Source organism: Grampus griseus (genome assembly GCF_964374135.1).
Source record: "Grampus griseus genome assembly, chromosome: 14".
Lineage (NCBI taxonomy): Eukaryota > Metazoa > Chordata > Mammalia > Artiodactyla > Delphinidae > Grampus > Grampus griseus.
In genome coordinates, this window is record NC_139008.1 from 23,540,994 (window position 1) to 23,562,703 (window position 21,710).

The 21,710-nt window shown below is 38.6% G+C and overlaps 1 protein-coding gene across 1 annotated transcript in view; it reads left to right on the forward strand.

Annotated features, from left to right (window-relative positions):
- Positions 1–21,710, forward strand: part of SMG1 (SMG1 nonsense mediated mRNA decay associated PI3K related kinase) — a 97,765-nt gene that overhangs the window by 71,058 nt on the left and 4,997 nt on the right. The window contains exons 42-62 of the mRNA XM_082670178.1: positions 755–1,003; positions 1,492–1,630; positions 1,710–1,819; positions 1,948–2,166; positions 3,423–3,613; positions 4,344–4,516; positions 4,666–4,945; positions 5,398–5,670; positions 5,898–6,132; positions 6,294–6,520; positions 8,819–8,969; positions 9,072–9,261; positions 9,457–9,926; positions 12,469–12,606; positions 13,960–14,112; positions 15,557–15,736; positions 16,681–16,908; positions 17,847–18,058; positions 18,220–18,326; positions 19,415–19,594; positions 19,673–19,779. Of these exons, the coding sequence (XP_082526304.1) occupies positions 755–1,003; positions 1,492–1,630; positions 1,710–1,819; positions 1,948–2,166; positions 3,423–3,613; positions 4,344–4,516; positions 4,666–4,945; positions 5,398–5,670; positions 5,898–6,132; positions 6,294–6,520; positions 8,819–8,969; positions 9,072–9,261; positions 9,457–9,926; positions 12,469–12,606; positions 13,960–14,112; positions 15,557–15,736; positions 16,681–16,908; positions 17,847–18,058; positions 18,220–18,326; positions 19,415–19,594; positions 19,673–19,779 (4,212 nt within the window). The remainder of the gene's footprint in view (positions 1–754; positions 1,004–1,491; positions 1,631–1,709; positions 1,820–1,947; positions 2,167–3,422; positions 3,614–4,343; positions 4,517–4,665; positions 4,946–5,397; positions 5,671–5,897; positions 6,133–6,293; positions 6,521–8,818; positions 8,970–9,071; positions 9,262–9,456; positions 9,927–12,468; positions 12,607–13,959; positions 14,113–15,556; positions 15,737–16,680; positions 16,909–17,846; positions 18,059–18,219; positions 18,327–19,414; positions 19,595–19,672; positions 19,780–21,710) is intronic.

Here is a 21,710-nt window from a genome sequence, read left to right on the forward strand (position 1 = left end):
AGGAATAGACACAACTTTAAATTTGGAGTTAATCACTGTGGCATCCTATTTTGTACCCGTGAAATTTATTACGATTTAGAACAGTTTTTTAGAATTCATTTAGCTAAGTAGCTGAGTGCTTAGTGTATATTACAGGAGTAGTACTAAGTACTACAGATAAGAAGATAAATTTTTAAAGTCACAACTTCAGGTTCCAACATCTAGACAAATAAAATGAATCTAAGTAGGGCAGGTATGGGAAGGAGCAAGAGTTTGAAAGCCTTCAGATTTTTTTAGGTAGGCCTAGGAGACTACAGAACAGGTACTGAGGGGGTGAATTGGAGGTGGAATTAGAGAAGGGCTATTTAAATTTTTGTCTAAGGTGTTTCTGAATATCTGTTGTTAATTTTACATTGATTAAGTCATATTGGTGAAGAATGAAATATGTGCAATAAATGAGTGATAAATTTTAAACAGAATTATATGTTACAAAGAAGAATGTAACTTGGATGTTGAGCTTGAATTGAACCTCGAGAAAATATAACAGTAGACAGAGTTTTCAATAAAGTAGTAATACCAAATTAAGAAAATGATATGTAGATTGTAAGAAAGATGCATAGTCCAGACGACTTGGCTATTTGATGGATGAGATTTAGCTAGCTAAGTAGAGAGTTCCGCTGAAAAACCAGTTTTTAAAATACTGCTTTATATTCAAGGTAATCTTTATCCTTATTTAAAGAAAGTTGATCTTTCCTTAAAAAAAATTTTTTTAAAGGCCCAAGATTCCTACCAAACTCCTCAGAATCCTGGAATTGTACCCCGTCCTAGTGAACTTTATTATAGTAAAATTAGTCCTGCTTTGAAAGCAGTTGGACTTAGTCTGGATGTGTCCCGACGGGATTGGCCTCTTCATGTGATGAAGGCAGTATTAGAAGAGTTAATGGAGGCCACGCCCCCAAATCTCCTCGCTAAAGAGCTTTGGTCATCTTGCACCACCCCTGATGAATGGTGGAGAGTCACACAGGTATGTGTTTTGTTTTAGACTATCATTAGTATTATTGTTTCTTTGCCTGCTTCCTGTCTTGTCTTGTTCACCTTCCTCCTGCCTCCCTCCAGACTTGGTAGTTTGAGACCTGCATTTGAATCTTACATTACATTTATTTTTATGAGGCATAGCCATGACTGGATGAAGGCAGAATGGAGGGGATTATGGATTAAATGAAAAGGAGAATAAAAACTTTAGAAAGGGAAAAACTAGAGAGGCTGAAGAATAGTTCTGTTTTTTTAAACCTGCATTCTGATACTGATTAAGTTGGACCAACCTGTGTCGTATGCTGTTGCTCAGTGCAGAGTTTCTGTGACTACGTGCAGCGTCCCTGCAGAGCGCTAGCTGTTTATTTAGAAATAAGGGAGTAGGATTATGGAGGTTTGTAAATTTTAGAGAATCAAGTCCATGTTGGAAGGAAATTTGCTAATGATGCTTAACTTGCTCCCCCATCCCCTCTTCTTTAGTCTTATGCCAGATCCACTGCAGTCATGTCTATGGTCGGATACATAATTGGCCTTGGAGATAGACATCTGGATAATGTTCTCATTGATATGACGACTGGAGAGGTTGTTCACATAGATTACAATGTTTGCTTTGAAAAAGGTAAAATTAAAGACTTTTTATATGAGGGTCGAATTTATTTTGGTGAAAGGACAAAAATATAATGATTTATCTTTTCAAGGTAAAAGCCTTAGAGTTCCTGAGAAAGTACCTTTTCGAATGACACAGAACATTGAAACAGCACTGGGTGTAACTGGAGTAGAAGGTGTTTTTAGGCTTTCATGTGAGCAGGTATGTGGTTTTTTTTCTCTTACACCTCTTAGTGTACCTGTTTAAATCAACAAATCCTTTGGAATGAAAAACTACATTTTAATGAGGAAACTTGTGGCAAAACTTAATTAAAAGTCTTCTGAAAACAGGTTCTACACATTATGCGGCGTGGCAGAGAGACTCTGCTGACACTGCTAGAGGCCTTTGTGTATGACCCCCTGGTGGACTGGACAGCTGGGGGTGAGGCCGGGTTTGCTGGTGCTGTCTATGGTGGAGGGGGCCAGCAGGCCGAGAGCAAGCAGAGCAAGAGAGAGATGGAACGAGAGATCACTCGCAGCCTTTTTTCTTCAAGAGTAGCTGAAATTAAGGTGAGGCCAATGATAATAAGTCATCGTCATCTTTTGGTTAATAGTTAACGTGTCCAGGACTTCCCTGGTGGCACAGTGGTTAAGGCTCCGCCCTCCCAATGCAGGGGGCCCAGGTTTGACCCCTGGTCCGGGAACTAGATCCCACATGCATGCCACAACTAAGGAGCCTGCCTGCCACAACTAAGACTTGATGGAACCAAAAAAAAAAAAAAAAATAGTTAACATGTCCAGGGAATTCCGTGGCAGTGCAGTGGTTAGGACTCGGCGCTTTCACTGCTGGGGCCTAGGTTCCAGCCCTGGTCGGGGAACTAAGATCCCACAAGTTGTGTGGCATGGCCAAAAAAAAAAAAGTTAACATGTCCATAAAAAAGTTGAGTGAAACTTTTTCTTTTTTTTAAAAAATTAATTAATTTATTTTTGGCTGCATTGGGTCTTTGTTGCTGTGCACGGGCTTTCTCTAGTTGCGGCGAGCAGGGCTACTCTTCGTTGCGGTGCGCGGGCTTCTCATTGCGGTGGCTTCTCTTGTTGCAGAGCATGGGCTCTAGGCACATGGGCTCAGTAGTTGTGGCTCGCGGGCTCTAGAGCGCAGGCTCAGTAGTTGTGGCAGACGGGCTTAGTTGCTCCGTGGCATGTGGGATCTTCCTGGACCAGGGCTCAAACCCGTGTCCCCTGCATTGGCAGGTGGATTCTTAACCACTGCATCCCCAGGGAAGTCCAAGAGTGAAACTTTTTCTAAAAATTGGTTTTGTACGACTGTAGTGTATAATACTGAAATGGCAGCGAAGTAAGACACAGTTTGCTGTGATCTTTCACTAAGAAATGCTCCCATGCAAAGACACACAGTCACCCTCACACATGGGAGGTGGGTTAATGATTTGAAAAAATTATACCTTTCTTAATAGACTGAAAAGTGTTTACCAATGACGGTTTTAAGTGTTCTTTACTTGGATAGCCTCCCTCCTTCTTGATTTTAATATCGTGGTAGCCAGTGATGCTAATCTTGTTTTGTGTGGCATGGTGGTAACTGCGTGTTATTGTGGAATTGAGTCTTCATTTTATGGCTGTTTGAATTGACCACATTAGTTATCTTTGTAAAAATATGGGTGATGCCATCACACACACACACCCTGGCTTTGTTGAGATTTAAGTAGAGTAACATGTGCAGAATGTCCTTCTAACATGATCCTTCTGACAGACATCATCATATCTCATAGTCAGCCCTATATAAGAATCTTCCTAATAATGTCTTTTTACAGGTGAACTGGTTTAAGAATAGGGACGAGATGCTGGTTGTACTTCCCAAGCTGGACAGCAGTTTAGATGAATACCTGAGCTTGCAAGAGCAACTAACAGATGTGGAAAAACTGCAGGGCAAACTGTTGGAAGAAATAGAATTTCTAGAAGGAGCTGAAGGAGTGGATCATCCTTCTCATACTCTGCAACACAGGTTTAAAACAAGAGTTGAACTCTTATTTCTAAAGATATGCCATTAAGGATAATTTTCATATTTTTGTGTAAACATTGTCAACTTGAATTAGAATTATTGCAGCAACTCAGATAAATAAAGCTCTCCCAAGGACTGCATTTTCAAAGTGTTAATAAAGCAGAATTCACTTAAATTTTCTGCTTTATTATATTTAATTTACATGTTTGAGTAACTATGGGAGATGGTGGACATGGTGGTTGGAACACTGAACTTGGATTCAGAAAACCTGGGGTTTGGTTTTCTCTCTGCGGTTTGTATCTGAATCCTTATTCATTTGTGCAGTGGATCTTGTCTGCTTGGCTGAGTTTTTTTGAGCATTAAACTAAAAGTGATCTAAGTGAATGAACCTTGCACAGAGCTGCTGCCCAGCTCAGTGAAGGGTGGTTAAATGTATAAGTGCCAAACACTGCCGGAGACGCTGAGATTACGGAGACCTATTAAGTCTCAGTCTTCCATACTTCAAATAACTCGTAACCCTGGCAAATGTGGTAGAATTTTATTTAAAATGTTGAGTGTAGTTAGGGAACTCTGTAGGGTCAGGAAAAAACAGAGAAGGAAAGGACATTTGAGCAGTGCCCTCAAGATTGAAAAGGAGCTTACCAGGCAGTCCAAGTATAAGCAAAATGTACTTTCAGGGTGATGAAAGTACACAGAAGAAAGAAGAGCAATCAAAAATTTTTCCTTCCATTAGGTATTCTGAACACACTCAACTACAGACTCAGCAAAGAGCTGTTCAGGAAGCAATCCAGGTGAAGCTGAATGAATTTGAACAGTGGATAACACATTATCAGGCTGCATTCAGTAATTTAGAAGCAACACAGCTGGCAAGTTTGCTTCAGGAGATAAGCACACAAATGGACCTTGGTATGGGCTGACTTATTTTAGATATACATGTGAGCATGTGGGTTTTGTTGTTGTTGTGTTCGTGTGTGGAGTTCTGGTTTGTACTCCCTTTCAGTAACTGCTGATTTGAAATGGTTTCATTGTAATCAATGATTATCTTTTACCCAAAGGTCCTCCAAGCTATGTGCCAGCAACAGCCTTTCTGCAGAATGCTGGCCAGGCCCACTTGATCAGCCAGTGTGAGCAGCTGGAGGGGGAAGTCGGTACCCTCCTGCAGCAGAGGCGCTCGGTGCTGCGAGGCTGTCTGGAGCAGCTGCACCACTATGCAACCGTAGCTCTGCAGTATCCGAAGGCTATATTTCAGAAACATCGAATTGAGCAATGGAAAACCTGGATGGAAGAGCTCATCTGTAACACCACAGTAGAGCGCTGTCAGGATCTCTACAGGAAGTAAGTTTGATCACTTTCCATTTTCTTTACTTCTCATTGGGACTGGAAGCAAAGTTGTGTTCATGTTTTTAATTGCATAGTATTCTATTTTTCTGAAAGAAATGGTTGATAGATGGAATTTAAATGGAGTCACTTTTCTCTTGGTTTTAAGAGGGTTTGAGCTCATGTTTTCCTTTAAAAGACAGTGTGTTTTTCCTAATTGATTAAAATGTATCCCAGTGTAAGCATGGTTGGATCAGGGTAAAGAGAGCTGAATTCAAATATTGATTCTATCGCTCACTAACAAGTTATCTTAGGAAGCTACTTTCGCTTTCGAGACCTTTTCTGTAAAATGGAAATAATGATTTCTACTCTTCAAGGTTTGAAGATCAAATGCAGTATTCCATATTGTCTTTTTTCGTATTTTGTAAGGCGTGAACTTTTTTTACAAGCACCTCTTTCTCTGTTTACAGATATGAAGTGCAGTATGCGCCCCAGCCACCCCCAACCGTGTGTCAGTTCATCACTGCCACTGAGATGACCCTGCAGCGGTACGCAACAGACATAAACAGCCGTCTTATTAGACAGGTGGAACGCTTGAAACAGGAAGCTGTCACTGTACCTGTTTGTGAAGATCAGTTGAAAGAAATTGAACGTTGTATCAAAGTTTTCCTTCACGAGAACGGAGAGGAAGGATCTTTGAGTCTAGCAAGTGTTATTATTTCTGCCCTTTGTACCCTCACAAGGTGAGTTAGCTGACCACATAGTGAGACCATTTCATTGTCTTGCGAACATTGATGCTTATGGAGAGTGCATGTGTCTTTTGTTTGATCCCAAACTTAAGATATCCTTTTTCTTTCATTAGTCTTGCTCGGTGTAAGACTGCTTTATTTCCTTTCAGATTTTGAATATCCCATTTATGTGTGTTTAGCTAAGTCAGTTTCACTGTACAAATATTTATCTCATTTTTTAGACGTAACCTAATGATGGAAGGTGCAGCTTCGAGTGCTGGAGAGCAGCTGGTTGATCTGACTTCTCGGGATGGAGCCTGGTTCTTGGAGGAGCTCTGCAGTATGAGTGGAAATGTCACATGCCTTGTTCAGTTACTGAAGCAGTGTCACCTAGTGCCACAAGACTTAGACATTCCTAACCCCATGGAAGCATCTGAGGCAGTTCACTTAGCTAATGGTGTATACACCTCACTTCAGGTGAGTACTTCTAAATTAGCTTAAATTTTAGAAGTTTGTTTTCGGTATTGAACGTTGTGTTTCTCATCTCTGGGTCCGAAAAGTGATTTGACTTCCTCCCTTTTAATGCTGCTTTCTCTAAACTCAGAAAGCATTAAAATATGTTTCTCACATATTTATAGGAATTAAATTCAAATTTCCGGCAAATCATATTTCCAGAAGCACTGAGATGTTTAATGAAAGGAGAATACACATTAGAAAGTATGCTTCATGAACTGGACAGTCTTATTGAGCAGACAACTGATGGTGTTCCTCTGCAGACTCTAGTTGAATCTCTTCAAGCCTATTTAAGAAATGCAGCTATGGGACTTGAGGAAGAAACACATGCTCATTACATCGATGTCGCCAGGCAAGTGAATGCTAAGCTGTGTTCTCTTTTCTTGTGAAAGAGATGGGTAGCCAGATAAAAGTTTTGAGTTCTTATTTTACTGTAAGCTTACTTTTAATTTTCAGAGCAGATATATATATATATATATAAGCATTTATAAGTAATGTCTTTAAAAAAAAAAACCTTTTATTTGGGGGAATTCCCTGGTGATCCAGTGGTTAGTACTGTGCGCTGAGGGCACGGGTTCAATCCCTGGTTGGGAGCTAAGACCCTGTGAGCCTTGAGGCAGGGCCAAAACAAACAAACAAAAAACAAAAAACCCTTTTATTTGGAAATAATTACAGACTCATAGGCAGTTGTGTTTAAAAAAAAAAGTGTGCAGGGAGGTCTTGTGTACCCCTCATTCCTCCTTCAGTGTAACGTCTTGCATACCTATGGTACAGTAGCAACACCGTGAAATTGACATCGGTACAGTCCACAGAGCTTACTCAGATTTCACCAGTTACACATGCACTCGTGTGTGTGTGTGTGTGTGCGTGTGTGTGTGGTTTTATCACGTACATATATGTATTCTTTTAGGGCTGTAGTTTCACCATACATGTGCACACACACAAAGTAGAGTGTGGTACTTTTTAAGCCAGCCCTTGGAACTCCATGGAAGCATCTGAGCCAGTTTAGTTAGCTAGTGGAGTATACACCTCATTTCAGATGAACACTTTTAAGTTAGCTTAAGTTTTATAAGTTTGTTTTAGGTATTGAACATTGTATTTCTTGACTCTTAAATCTAGGGTAACAATTTGACTTTGGAACCTGTAGAGGTTGGGCAGTTTCTCCAGCCATGCACTGTACCCAAAGCTAAGCCCTACTCTTTGTGCTTCGTGACTCAAGGCCTCTTTCTTTGGCATTCTGATGTCCAGTTCCCTTCAGAAGGTATAATTGAGAGAGTAGAAATGAATTGACCCACCATACTTCCTCCCATGGGAAAATTTCCAAGATACAAGAAAGTAGAATAGTAATGAACCTCCATTTTACCAACTTCAGTAATTATCGGTACCTGGTTAATCTCTCTCTCTCTTTCTTGCACCTGTTTAATCTTATTTAAATTGTACTGCTCCAGTTATTTTGAAGCAAATACCTTTTCATTCTTAAACTGCAGGAAGTATATATCTAAAATGTAAACTTATTTTTCTTAATTTATGGAGTCTTATTTCACCAAAAAAGGTAACAGCTCCTTAATGTTTTCTTTTATGTTGCATTAAAAATTTTCCTATTTTCTTGTTTCTTTGTAGTTGTTTTACCATAAAATTTAAAAAGTAACTGTAATCAGTATAGCATAAACATAAATGCCAGCCAAATAGTGATTTAGATTATTTGCACAAGAGCTTTATCATAAAATTTCTAACATTATTTTAAAACTTAGATGCTAAATCTATACACTTTTCTTCCTCACAAAATTTCAGCCCTTATTTTCCCTTAATATCTAATCTAGATTCCCTTTACTGTCAAATGGAGGAATGTTTCCTTCCATGTATGCATTGGGTTACAGACTTCGTGTTTGATTCTGTTACAGCCTGTGTGTATCTTGTATTAGAGAAACTTTTTGGTAATCTCAAGTAAAACTTTATACCATCATGCAGCTCTTTTTCCATTAGAAATTTCTCGGGTAGCCTAAATTTTAAATTCTCTTAATAATTCCTGATAGTTTTATAGCTATTTATGTGTGTGTGATAAAGTTGAAAATCTAGTTAACATTAGTTTTACTGATAGTAGTCATAGGTACTGGGAATTGTATTTTTGCTTTTTTATATAAAATGTTTAGAATAGTGCTTGGATACATAAACACTACGTAAGTTCTTAATTTAATGATAATGTGAAAGGCAAATTTCTGAAGACCTACCTTCAAGCTATGCATTATTCGAAACTCAGCATGCCAAAAATGATAGGTATTTCCATTTACTGTCTGTAGCTGGCTCTGCCATGTGACAGTAGTGTGAACATACTTGACAACTTTTGCTAGGTCCACCGGCTTTAGAACTGTGTGATTCTCGACATTTAAAAAAAATATTGTCATTTTATATTATTTTACATTCTGTGTATAAAGTGAGACTGTAATCCTTTATATAGTTCTTTTTAAAATGTCATAGTTCAAATTTGCATAAAATTTACTCACATTAATGATGGCTAATAACACTCCTTCCTTCATACAGAGACTTTTCCCCTAGACTCCATACACTAGCTGTAAGACTTGTTGATCTTACATTTTCCCCCAAATTTAATACTCTTCAGCGAGGGTTTTAACTCCCCTTTCTTTTCCTCTAGAATACTTCATGCTCAATATGGTGAATTAATCCAACCAAGAAATGGTTCAGTTGATGAAACACCAAAAATGTCAGCTGGCCAGATGCTTTTGGTAGCATTTGATGGCATGTTTGCCCAAGTTGAGACTGCTTTTGGCTTATTAGTTGAAAAGGTAAATACTGACATGGTTTTATGAATAATGCAAATGTAGGAAAGTAGTTGTTCAGTGTGTGAAGAGTGGAGAAGTGAACTTGCTTTTCTTTCATTTACATAGCTAAATAAGATGGAAATTCCTATAGCTTGGCGAAAGATTGACATTATAAGGGAAGCCAGGAGCACCCAAGTCAATTTTTTTGATGATGATAATCACCGACAGGTGCTTGAAGAGATTTTCTTTCTAAAACGACTACAGACAATTAAGGAGTTCTTCAGGCTCTGTGGTACCTTTTCTAAAACTTTGTCAGGTAATATTTCACTCTTAAACAAGCTGGGTTTAGTTGTGTAGTACTTTGGAGGGGGACAGGATAGAGTAGGCTTAATTTAATTGTAAATTAAATTAAAATACTAAGTTAATGCAATCTTCAAGTTTTTAAATAAGCAGCATTATTACCTTATTTTAGTGTTGCATGAAATACTGAAAGAAAAATTTCCTTTTTTAGGATCAAGTTCACTTGAAGATCAGAATACTGTAAATGGGCCTGTACAGATTGTCAATGTGAAAACCCTTTTTAGAAACTCTTGTTTCAGTGAAGACCAGATGGCTAAACCGATAAAAGCATTCACAGCTGACTTTGTGCGGCAGCTCCTGATTGGACTCCCGAACCAAGCCTTGGGCCTCACGCTGTGCAGCTTCATCAGTGCTCTAGGGGTAGACATTATTGCTCAAGTGGAGGCAAAGGATTTTGGTGCTGAAAGCAAAGTTTCAGTTGATGATCTGTGTAAAAAAGCAGTGGAGCACAACATCCAGATCGGGAAGTTCTCTCAGCTGGTCATGAACAGGGCGACTGTGCTGGCGAGCTCCTACGACACTGCCTGGAAGAAGCACGACTTGGTGCGCAGGCTGGAGACGAGTATCTCCTCCTGTAAGACAAGCCTACAGCGCGTTCAGTTGCATATCGCCATGTTTCAAGTTAGTATTTCTCTTTATAAAGGGGTTTTTCCTCAATGTAGGAATTTGAAAAACTGCGGGAATTAATACAGAACAGTATAAAGAAGAGAAAATTTTAAACTTCCTGAATTGTGCCAGCCCAGAGCAAACACCGAAATACATTAGCATTCCGGTGCTGTCTTTCCAATTATTCCTTGTTTCTCTTTTACGTAGTTGAGATCATTTTGTGTTCATGCTTTGTGTCCTTTGAATTAGTTTCCATCAGAGTTGTATGGTTCGTGTTTTCATTAAGTATTACTTGTAAATGTAATTTCTAACAGTTGAATGTGTTCGTTAGGTGGATATGCCTTCTGTACTGTCTAACATAATTATTTCTAAAGTGACTTCTGTTTCCCTGATTCTCTAAGCTCTGTGCATACATTGGTCATCACTTGGGAACTGTTTTTTAGAAGCCTGTTTTTGTCCTTGTTTGTTTAGAGGCAGTATGACAGGCTTTGGGGGAGTGAGATGGATTTGGATTCAGGTATATGAACTTAAGTTTAACTTCCCTTAAGGTCTGATTTCCTTACTTGTAGAATGGGGACAGTATCTCTCTAAAATGTTGATGACTGTGCAGGTTAAAAATGATGATTTGTGGGGCTTCCCTGGTGGCGCAGTGGTTGCGAGTCCGCCTGCCGATGCAGGGGACACGGGTTCGTGCCCCGGTCCGGGAGGATCCCACATGCCGCGGAGCGGCTGGGCCCGTGAGCCATGGCCGCTGAGCCTGCGCGTCCGGAGCCTGTGCTCCGCAACCGGAGAGGCTGCAGCAGTGAGAGGCCCGCGTATCGCAAAAAAAAAAAAAAAAAAAAATGATTTGTGTAAGACACTAAGCACAGTATAAATTATAGCTATTTTTCTTCTTTCTTTATTTCAAATATAGGCTTCAATATTGTCAGTAGCTTCAGACAAGTTGTAACTCATGGAGTAATATTGGGGGACTACATTATCCTGGGATCTGTTTTGGCACAAACACTGGTTACTTTGTGTAACCAAATTTGTTTTCTGAAATGTATATAAAGCAGTTATATTTGGCAGTGTTACAAACCAGTTAATAACTTCATTTATATTGAAGCTACTTCCCAACAGTGGAATTGGTGGGGCATGGAACCAGTGTATTTCCTTCTGTTTGCAGTTTTATCATTAGCTGTGTTCTTACCTCATAAGAAAAGTAATTTATTCAAATTCTGAAGTTGCATTTATTATATATTAACAGTTCTTCTAGCACATTGGGATTTTTTGGTATTTATTTTACTTCTAAAAAATATAATGTTGAGGGGCTTCCCTGGTGGTGCAGTAGTTAAGAATCCGCCTGCCAATGCAGGGGACACGGATTCGAGCCCTGGTCCGGGCAGATCCCACATGCCGCAGAGCAGCTAAGCCCGTGCGCCACAACTACTGAGCCTGCGCTCGAGAGCCCGCGAGCCACAACTACTGAAGCCTGTGTGCCACAACTACTGAAGCCCGCGTGCCTAGAGCCTGTGCTCCGCAACAAGAGAAGCCACGACAATGAGAAGCCTGCGCCCCGCGACAAAGAGTAGCCCTCGCTCACTGCAACTAGAGAAAGTCCGCGTGCAGCAGCGAAGACCCAATGCAGCCAAAAATTAAATAACTGAATAAATTTATTAAAAAATACATATATATATATATAAAATGTTGAAAAGTTTTTTTTTTTTTTTTTTTTTTTCTCCCCGGTACACGGGCCTCTCACTGTTGTGGCCTCTCCCGCTGTGGAGCACAGGCTCCGGACGCGCAGGCTCAGCGGCCATGGCTCACGGGCCCAGCCACTCCGCGGCATGTGGGATCTTCCCGGACCGGGGCACGAACCCGTGTCCCCTGCATCGGCAGGCAGACTCTCAACCACTGAGCCTGAAAAGTTGTATTGTTTAATACATTTTAGAGTTTATTCCCTTAAAAAATTGACAACTATATGGAAAACATTATCAAAATCCTTCCAGTTTTGTTCATCTGAACACATTTTAAGCTGTAAGCACAATGTAACTTTTAAATTTTAACCCAAATGCCCCTTGGGCCTTCTGGGGCCACCTTACAGCATACAGGATGGCTTGATCCTCTGTCAGTAGTTACCTATGCCTTTCTGTCGCTTGTAGGTTCTCTGGAGAATTCTTTCTTCTGTGACTGCTGCCATTGCTTCTTTCAGTTACTTGTAAACTCCGTGCTGGGGAACTCTTCCCCTACCTTGCCTATTCCAACTTCTTAACTGGAGATTATATTTTAGGGGGATTGTGCAGCAGATTTTTACTTAGACTAGGAAACATCTTCAGAATTACTATTTAAATGTTGCATATCAGTGATCCCAGAAATTTATCAGCCATTCTCTACCTCAGGAAATTTTCCACCTGGTTGATTCTTTTATTGTGTTTCTGTTATTCTTCCCTGCTCACCCCACCTTGCTGCAGCTGGGTTTTTTCCCTCTTCCCCCAGTCCTAAATCACACCTCCCCTCCCTTGTTTATCTAAAGGCCTTTTTCCTGCTTATTTTATTACATTTCTTTTTCTTTGAACAGTGGCAGCATGAAGATCTCCTTATCAACAGACCACAAGCCATGTCGGTCACTCCTCCCCCTCGTTCTGCCATCTTAACCAGCATGAAAAAGAAACTCCATACTCTGAGCCAGATTGAAACTTCAATTGCAACAGTTCAGGTGTGTTTTGTCAGATCCTCCTTCTGGTACATCTTACTTTTAGAAATGACCTCCACTGTGGTGAAGTGTTAGTGCTCTGTTGTTCAGTCTGTCCTTGGCTTCTAAGCCACAGGAACATAATACCTTTTCACTTTTATTTTTAATTTATATCTTTTTCCCTTACCCTCCGAAGTAACTGAATCTTAGCAGTATATTTTGAACCCAGAATAGAGATATACTAAATATTCCAAGTTTTTAATGAATTTGATATTACCATGCATTTATACATTAAGGGGACCTTGGTAATGGGAAAAACTCGAATACCAAATTTATTTTCTGAAATGTATACAAAGCAGTTATATTTGGCTTATTATTAATATCCAAGAAGCTTAGGCATTTCTTTACTTCTATTGTGCAGTTACTTAATGGAATTTTGTGATGTCAAAGGCAGCAGAACATTTTTCCTAACCATTTTTATTGACTATTTTTTGGTCATTTCAGCAAAATATTTAATCTCGCTTTCCTTTTTTAAATAAGAAAAACTGGTTTGATGATGGCTTTATATATCTCTCTATAGTGAATATTCCTATATCTCGTACACTCAGTAGTAACTGACATGTTTCTGTTCTTTTTATAGATTAATACTAGTATAAAATCAAGTATAATCACTTTTATAATAATTAAAATTTTTTTAATAAAATTTTTCTGGAGCTCACTTCTTTGAAGATTGAAATACCTTTTCTCTACAGCATGTTAGTCCTAGTTTTCAATTTAGGAGAATGAACTCATGCCCTTTCTGATTTTAGAGGTGTATATGTGTGAGAGAAAGAAATAGGGGAGGGAGGGGAGAGCGAGAGCAAGAGAGAGACTATGAATGTGAATTCCTCCGCTCAAAACGTTGAATAAATAATGAAGCAACTTCGTTATATAAAATCTTCCTCGTCATGATAACCTGGCTGTATTTTTACCATTATTCGTAAATTTTTGCATTTGTGGGAATCTGATTTTCATCTTTCACAATCAAAAGTATAAATGGATTTTCTTGTAGATAGCACATATAGTGCAGTGGGAATTTGGTGTAGCAGGTGTTTTGTTTTAAGGACTATTTTATTTAAAAATGAAAATGAAACTTCTTTCTGCAAATTTTAAGACAATAAACTGAAAGCCAATCCTTACCTATCCAAAACGTGTTTAGCCTTAAATATTCAACGTGAAATCAAGATTAATTCCAAAAGGTGACAGTTTGTTAAAGATGTTTTCTAATTTACTTATGCCCCATCCTACTTCTTTTGAATCTCTTGTATTTATATAAAATGCTCAACAGACAGGAAGTGAAGAGTGTCGTTTTCACTGAGATTCTGCTGGCTTTTATAGGAGAAACTGGCAGCACTTGAAGCAAGTATTGAACAGCGACTCAAGTGGGCAGGTGGTGCCAACCCTGCACTGACACCTGTACTACAAGATTTTGAAGCAACAATAGCTGAAAGAAGAAATCTTGTCCTTAAAGAGAGCCAAAGAGCAAGTCAGGTATAGGCACTCATGTGCGCCATTTTGTTTTCTGTTACAGGATTATATAATTGATTGGAAGTTACATGTGGGATAATTAGGAGTAGCTTGAGAGCCACTCTCTAGTTTACAGCACTGGGAAGAAGGACTGATAGGCCTTGGGGGAGAAAGATGGGGCATCCTTAGGCTGAGCTCACAGCCAGTTATTTCCCTAGACTCTTATTACCTCGCAGTTAAATATAAGGTGGATCCAGCCTCTTGGAAAATAAAGAGTTTAATTCCATATTTATCTAAGATTTTCCTTATATGCAACTATAAAGATTTGAATGTTATTTTTTCCACATGGCAATAAAATGTCTTAGGACCTTGTGTACTGCCAGAGGTTGTGGATTAACTTTGTTGTGATTGGGAGCAAAAAACAAACAAACAAAAACTACTATGTACTTTTTAATCAGGTGCAAAATTGGACTAATATGATTCCCATATCCCATATACCCATTACCAAAATTTAATAATTATCAACTTAAGCCCTACTTTATTTCCTCTATACTTCCTACTCCTCCTTCACATCCCATATTTAAGGAAATCCCAAATATTATATCATTTTATCTGTAAGTATTTCAATAAGTATAAAAATGAGAACTATTGGGACTTCCCTGGTGGTGCAGTGGTTAAGAATCTGCCTGCCAGTGCGGGGGACACGGGTTTGAGCCCTGGTCCGGGAAGATCCCACATGCTGCGGAGCAACTAAGTCCATGTGCCATAACTGCTGAGCCTGTGCTCTAGAGCCTGTGAGCCACAACTACTGAGCCTGCACACGTAGAACCAGCCCATGCTCCACAACAAGAGAAGCCACTGCAATGAGAAGCCTGCACACCACAACGAAGAGTAGCCCCCGCTCACTGCAGCTAGAGAAAGGCCATACTCAGCAACGAAGACCCAACGCAGCCAAAAATAAATAAATTTATTTTTTTAAAAAAAGAGAGAACTATTTAGGAACACAGTCACAATACTATTGTTGTACCTTAAAAGATGTGCTTAATATTGTCAAATATCCAGTTAGTGTTTTCTGATCTTTATGGTAAAGTTAGGCAGGAGTAGAAGCAGAAGGGGAACATTTCAGGTTGGAATTCAGACACAGCACGAACAAATTGCAGCTGAATATCATAACAGTTTTAGTATGGAGTAAAATTTCAGTTAAAAAACAATCGTGCAGAAGATAATATTTACCTGATTCTCCTTAGGTGCTTTTGGCCATCTCAGTCTTAACAGCATCAACCAAAAAATGTTCATTTATTTAGCTTTTATAAGGAGTAGGTCTGTTTCCCACAAGAGTCATACATTCATACATTTTCAGAACCTGGTCCTGAATTCTGGAAATCAATAGGTAGTATTTTTTTGTTTTCATTAATTGCAAATTTTTTCTTCATTGTGGTGGTTCCACTCTTCTTTTTCGTCTTCACAGGTCACTTTCCTCTGCAGCAATATCATTCATTTTGAAAGTTTACGTACTAGAACTGCAGAAGCCTTAAACCTGGATGCCTCATTATTTGAACTAATCAAACGGTGTCAGCAAATGTGTTCATTTGCATCACAGTTTAACAGTTCGGTCTCTGAGTTAGAGCTTCGTTTATTACAGAGAGTGGTAAGTCTTGAATCTTGGTGGGAGTGAAGAGATTGGGTGATTAAAATAAGACCAACTATATGCCCTCAAAATCAATTTAATACATTCACTCACTACTTTACATTTATTGAGCATGTACTGTATATGAGATGTCATGAGGGGGTACCGTGATGATTAAATCTTGCTTTTAGCCCCCAAGGAACTTATTTACACAAATAATACAGTGAATGAAAAAGTGAAAAGAACTCTCAGAGTTACAACTGGAAGTACTGTGGAGGTTCGGAGGGGAGGAGAAAGACAGTGTGTAGCAAATGACTCAGATGCTCTGAAAGTAGGGTAGCAGACAGAGGGCTAGTGGAAGATGAATGCTGGATTATCAGGTTGATAAATTAGGCATTTCTACTTTGTGGGAAGGCTTTAGACTATGTATTACGAGACTGGTTTCATTTTAAAGAGTGATTTAGGGCTTCCCTGGTGGCTGAGTGGTTGAGAGTCCGCCTGCCGATGCAGGGCACACGGATTCGTGCCCCGGTCCGGGAGGATCCCACATGCCGCGGAGCGGCTAGGCCCGTGAGCCATGGCCACTGAGCCTGCGCGTCCGGAGCCTGTGCTCCGCAACGGGAGAGGCCACAACAGTGAGAAAGAGTGATTTACAGTGGGTTTAGTTTCCCGGATATGGATCATCTTTGTTATTCCTTAGGTTTCTTAGGTTTTCTTAGGTTTTAAACTTCAAACATTTATGCCCTGTATGATTATGCAGAAAAGGTAAAAATCTTAGTCTGTATTTTATAGATTGTTTATTATTGTCAAGTAGTGTTTTGTAGGTAATTAATTCATGACTCAGCAACTGAAGTTCTTTGTGTTGCGGCTTGAGTTATGAATGTCTTTTGAGATGATGATGAAGAAAAGAACCTTATATTATTCTGGCTGATACTTAAAATCAAACAAATGCTTATTCTATTTAGGACACGAGTCTTGAACATCCTATTGGCAGCTCTGAATGGCTTTTGTCAGCACACAAACAACTGACCCAGGATATGTCTACTCAGAGAGCAATTCAGACAGAGAAAGAGCAACAGATAGAAACGGTCTGTGAAACAATTCAGAATTTGGTTGATAATATAAAGACTGTGCTCACTGGTCATAACCGGCAGCTTGGAGATGTCAAACATCTCCTGAAAGCAATGGCCAAGGTAAGACTAATACCATTGACACATAATTACTCCCCCCTTTTATAAAATTACAAACAGTTTTATTTATGAGAAAAAACCCTAATTTCTCTCAGGTCATATTTCCAGTTTGTTTGTCACTGAGTTAATTTGTGTTTTCATCAACTGTTTTTTTTTAAGCAGGTAGTAAGTATAAGTAGTATTCTGATTTTGTTCACAGAGAAACCGGGGCTTAGAGAAATTGATTTATCCAAAGTCATATAATTTATAGTAGAGCTGAAACTTGAACCTAGTCTCACAGAGTATTTAGATCTCTAACCTCTCTTGCACCTCCCTACCCAAACTTGTATAGCTTGCTTCCAAAATAAATGAAATATCTTCCCTCTAGTACAGAATCTAGATAGTAAGGAAACTGAATCCCCAGAAAAGGCTGCGTTACTTCATCATCACAAAACAGTAAATCATTTCCTTTTTGGATTTTTTTTTTTTTTTCCCCACATCACGTGGCTTGCAGGATCTCCACTAGGGATCGAACCCATGCCCCCTGCAGTGGAAGTGTGTAGTCCTAACCACTGGACTGCCAAGGCATTCCCTGGATTTGTTTTTTTTTGTTTGTTTTTTTGTTTGTTTTTTAACATCTTTATTGGGGTATAATTGCTTGACAATGGTGTGTTAGTTTCTGCTTTATAACAAAGTGAATCGGTTATACATATACATATGTTCCCATATCTCTTCCCTCTTGCGTCTCCCTCCCTCCCACCCCTGGATTTGTTTTTCATTGGAGTTTTTATTTGTGCTGGAAACAAGATTCCTGTGGAAAAGGAGTTAAATTGTAATAAGCATATTATAAACACATTGGTATTTGAAAAACACGTATTACCTGTTATCCAAAAGGTGATGGTTTTAAGAGTAATTACTGAAGCAAATACCATTTTCCTTGATCATTAACATACTGATTCTAGGATGAAGAAGCTGCTCTGGCAGATGGTGAAGATGTTCCCTATGAGAACAGTGTTAGGCAGTTCTTGGGTGAATATAAATCATGGCAAGACAACATTCAGACAGTGCTGTTTACATTAGTCCAAGCTATGGGTCAGGTTCGAAGTCAAGAACATGTTGAAATGCTCCAGGAAATAACTCCCACCTTGAAAGAACTGAAAACACAAAGTCAGAGGTAAGAATGCCTTCTGGCCTGAATTTAAAATATAAGCAAAACATCTGGTAGAGTAAGTTTGTTTATTTAATTCATTTAATTTTTTTTCAGTTTTGTTCATATTTATAAGTAGCTATTTGCTAAAGCATATCATAAATGAGCCATTTTATTTTATATTTCAGTGTCTATAATAATTTAGTGAGTTTTGCATCACCCTTAGTCACCGATGCAACAAATGAATGTTCGAGTCCAACGTCATCTGCTACTTACCAGCCATCCTTTGCTGCAGGTAAGACTCCCCTACTTCAGAAGAACCTGAATCTTGACCTGTTAATAATCTACACATAGATGCTAAGATGTTTAATGAGTGTCTAATATGTTTCTAGTCATCACCTTTTTAAAGGGTTTCCTTAATGAACCTATTTACAAAGCAAATTGAGTCACAAATGTAGAAAGGGGGAGAGCGGGAGGAGGGATAAATTGGGAGATTGGGACTGACATATACATAATGCTATATACAAAATAGATAACTAATGGGGACCTACTGTATAGCACAGGGAACTCTACTCAGTACTCCGTAATGACCTATATGGGAATAGAATCTAAAAAAGAGTGGATATATGTATATGTATAACTGATTCACTTTGCTGTACAACAGAAACTAACACAACATTATAAATAACTATACTGCAATTTTAAAAAATTAATTATTTAAAATAAAGGGTTTCCATAAACTCTTGTCATATCTCAAACTGAACAAATTCTGGCTTAATTTTAAAAGTACTTATTGTTAGAGAGTAAAAATACCGTGTGTTCAGATACTCTCTAAATAATTTATTTTATGATTATAAAATATATTCTGTTAGGAAAATACAGAAAAATAATTATAGGAAAATCTATAGTTCCATTCCAATTAGAGGTAAAACCACTATGTATTTGTTGAATTCCCTATATGCATGCACACACATATACAAGTTGGATCATTCTGTGAATGCAACTTTTGTTGCCTTTTCCCACTTACTATTAAATAGATAATTTCCCTATCATTAAGTAATCAAAAAATGACTTAATGGCAAGATTTAATGTGCCATTCTATGACTTTACCGTATTAATTGTTGGACAGTTAAGATATTTGTAGTTTTTTAATGCCACAACAAACTCGTGAGCATCATTGTACAAATTTATATCTGAATATCTAGCTGTTTAGGCTATATTTTTAGGAGGAGAGTTTTTATTTTAAGGGATAAGGACTTTAAGGTTGTAAAATCATATCTAGTATCAGGGCTGTCCATTTGTAGTTGATGACTGAGAGAGCACTGCCCTGCTCCTTCATTTTCTGTGTACATGTAAATTGAGCTACCAACTCTTTCTCTATAGCAGTCCGGAGCAACACTGGCCAGAAGACTCAGCCTGATGTCATGTCACAGAATGCTAGAAAGCTGGTTCAGAAAAATCTAGCTACATCAGCAGACACTCCACCAAGCACTGTTCCAGGAACTGGCAAGAGTGTTGCCTGTAGTCCTAAAAAGGCTGTCAGAGACCCTAAAACTGGAAAAGGTAATTAGTCAGAATAAGGATACCTTAAATATTAATACTAAGTGGTGGTTTGACTTACACGTTTCCATTGCTTCACAGCTGTGCAGGAGAGAAACTCATATGCAGTGAGCGTGTGGAAGAGAGTGAAAGCCAAGTTAGAGGGCCGAGATGTTGATCCGAATAGGAGAATGTCAGTTGCTGAACAGGTGACCATTTTTTAAACTTGAGCTACACATTTTAATGCTGCTGAAACAGTATAGGTTTAAAGATCCCCTCACCCCTATCCTTTGGTGATATATCAAGAAATAAGGAACTTAAATTGATTTTATTGGCTTCAGAAGATTTTGAGTGACACAGTTCTAGGATTATCAAATATTCAGCATTTGACTCTGACTCTACCCTATTAGCACTTTCCTTTCTTCCCAGTTCTCTTTTAACAAAAATTTGGGGTGTGGCTTGACTCCCTGTCCTCCAACAGAAGACCGTTAATTTGCATTTTAGAGAGGGCTGTGTGAAGGTTTTGAATGAAATAAGGATGACATTTTGGGTGTCATAGTATGTATAAATAGTAGTATCTATAAAGTGTTCTTGGGTGTCAGTTTGTCTGAAGTTATTACTCTGAAATTTTATCATTAGTGTTTCTAAAATTGTATATATAAATTCAGGAATGAATTCTTTTCCCCATAGCTGTTTATTTTGAAAAGTTTCAAACCTATAGAAATATAGGAATGCTCATATACTCTTTACCTAGAATTGGTAGACCAATTGTTGATGCTTTCTTAACGTTCGCTTTACCTTTCTGTGTATGTGTGTTCATACACACAGTTTTTCAGAACCACATTTGAGAGTTAGTTGCAGACATTCTAACACTTCATGCCTAAATACTTTGTCTCCTAACCAAAACATTTTAATAATATATAGCTATGATATAATTATGTAATTATCAACTCAGGAAACTTAACATTGATGTTAACCATTGACTTCTATCCAACATTGAGTCCATATTCAGATTTCTCCAATTCTTCAAATGTCCTTTATTACTTAGCCTGCCTCTCCTTAACCACCAACCCAACCCCACCCCAACCCATACAAGATTTAGTCAAGGCTTATCTTGAATTTCATATACTTGTTCTACTTTTAATCTCCTTTAATGTCTAGAACAGTTCCTGAGCCTTTTCTTTCTTTTCTTTTATGACACTTATATTTTTGATGTGTCCAGACTACTTGGTTTGCAGAATGTGTCTCAGTTCGTATTTGTCTGACATTTTCTTCATAATTAGATTCAGAATCAACATTTTTCGCAAGAATACTTCGCCAATGATGTGTTCTTAGAATCTTACATCGGGGGCATGTGTGTGTTTGTGCTATCTTTGTTGTTAAGTTAGATCACTTGGTCAAGGGTAGTGTTCTCCTGAATTCTCCATTACACATATGCCTTTTCTTCTGTGGGGTAAAAATTTGAGACTTGTGAATGTCCTATTTTTTTAATGGTTTGGCATCCACAATTCAAATTTAACATCAACAAGGAAAGTTTTTTTTTTTTTTTTTTTTTTAAAAAACACTGTTACATCTCTGTATAGGATCTAAGCTTAAGCTCTTCTTGTTTAAGACTCATTCTTTAGAGAGAGTTCGTCAAGTTTGTCAAAAACCATGGACGGTGTTCTGGGTCCGGGGGTATCCTTACTTCAGAAACTTTTTGGTAGGTTAATGGGCTGTGTGCTTTCATGACTGTGCATCTTAGGTCTCTGTCCATCTTTTTAAAGGATGCTTGGCTATTGTGCTTTTTATTCTGATAGTTATTAAATTTTATATGAAAAAGTTAAGGGGCTCACAGGAGTGGGGTAAGTATAGAGTTCTTTGCATACAACTTTTGGTGTAGGTTACAATTGAGCAGCCTTATATTGAGCATTTACGATATAATTGGACCCTGATGGGTGCTCTGGATAGAGATAACGATTATATCTCTTACTATAAAAGAAAATTTAGCTGAGTCAGAATCAACAGATATGGGGACTTCCCTGGCAGTCCAGTGGTTAAGGCTCTGTGCTTCCACTGCAGGGGGCGTGGGTTGGATCCCTGGTTGGGGAACTAAGATCCCACATGCCGCACAGTGTGCCCCCCCCCCAAAAAAAAAGAA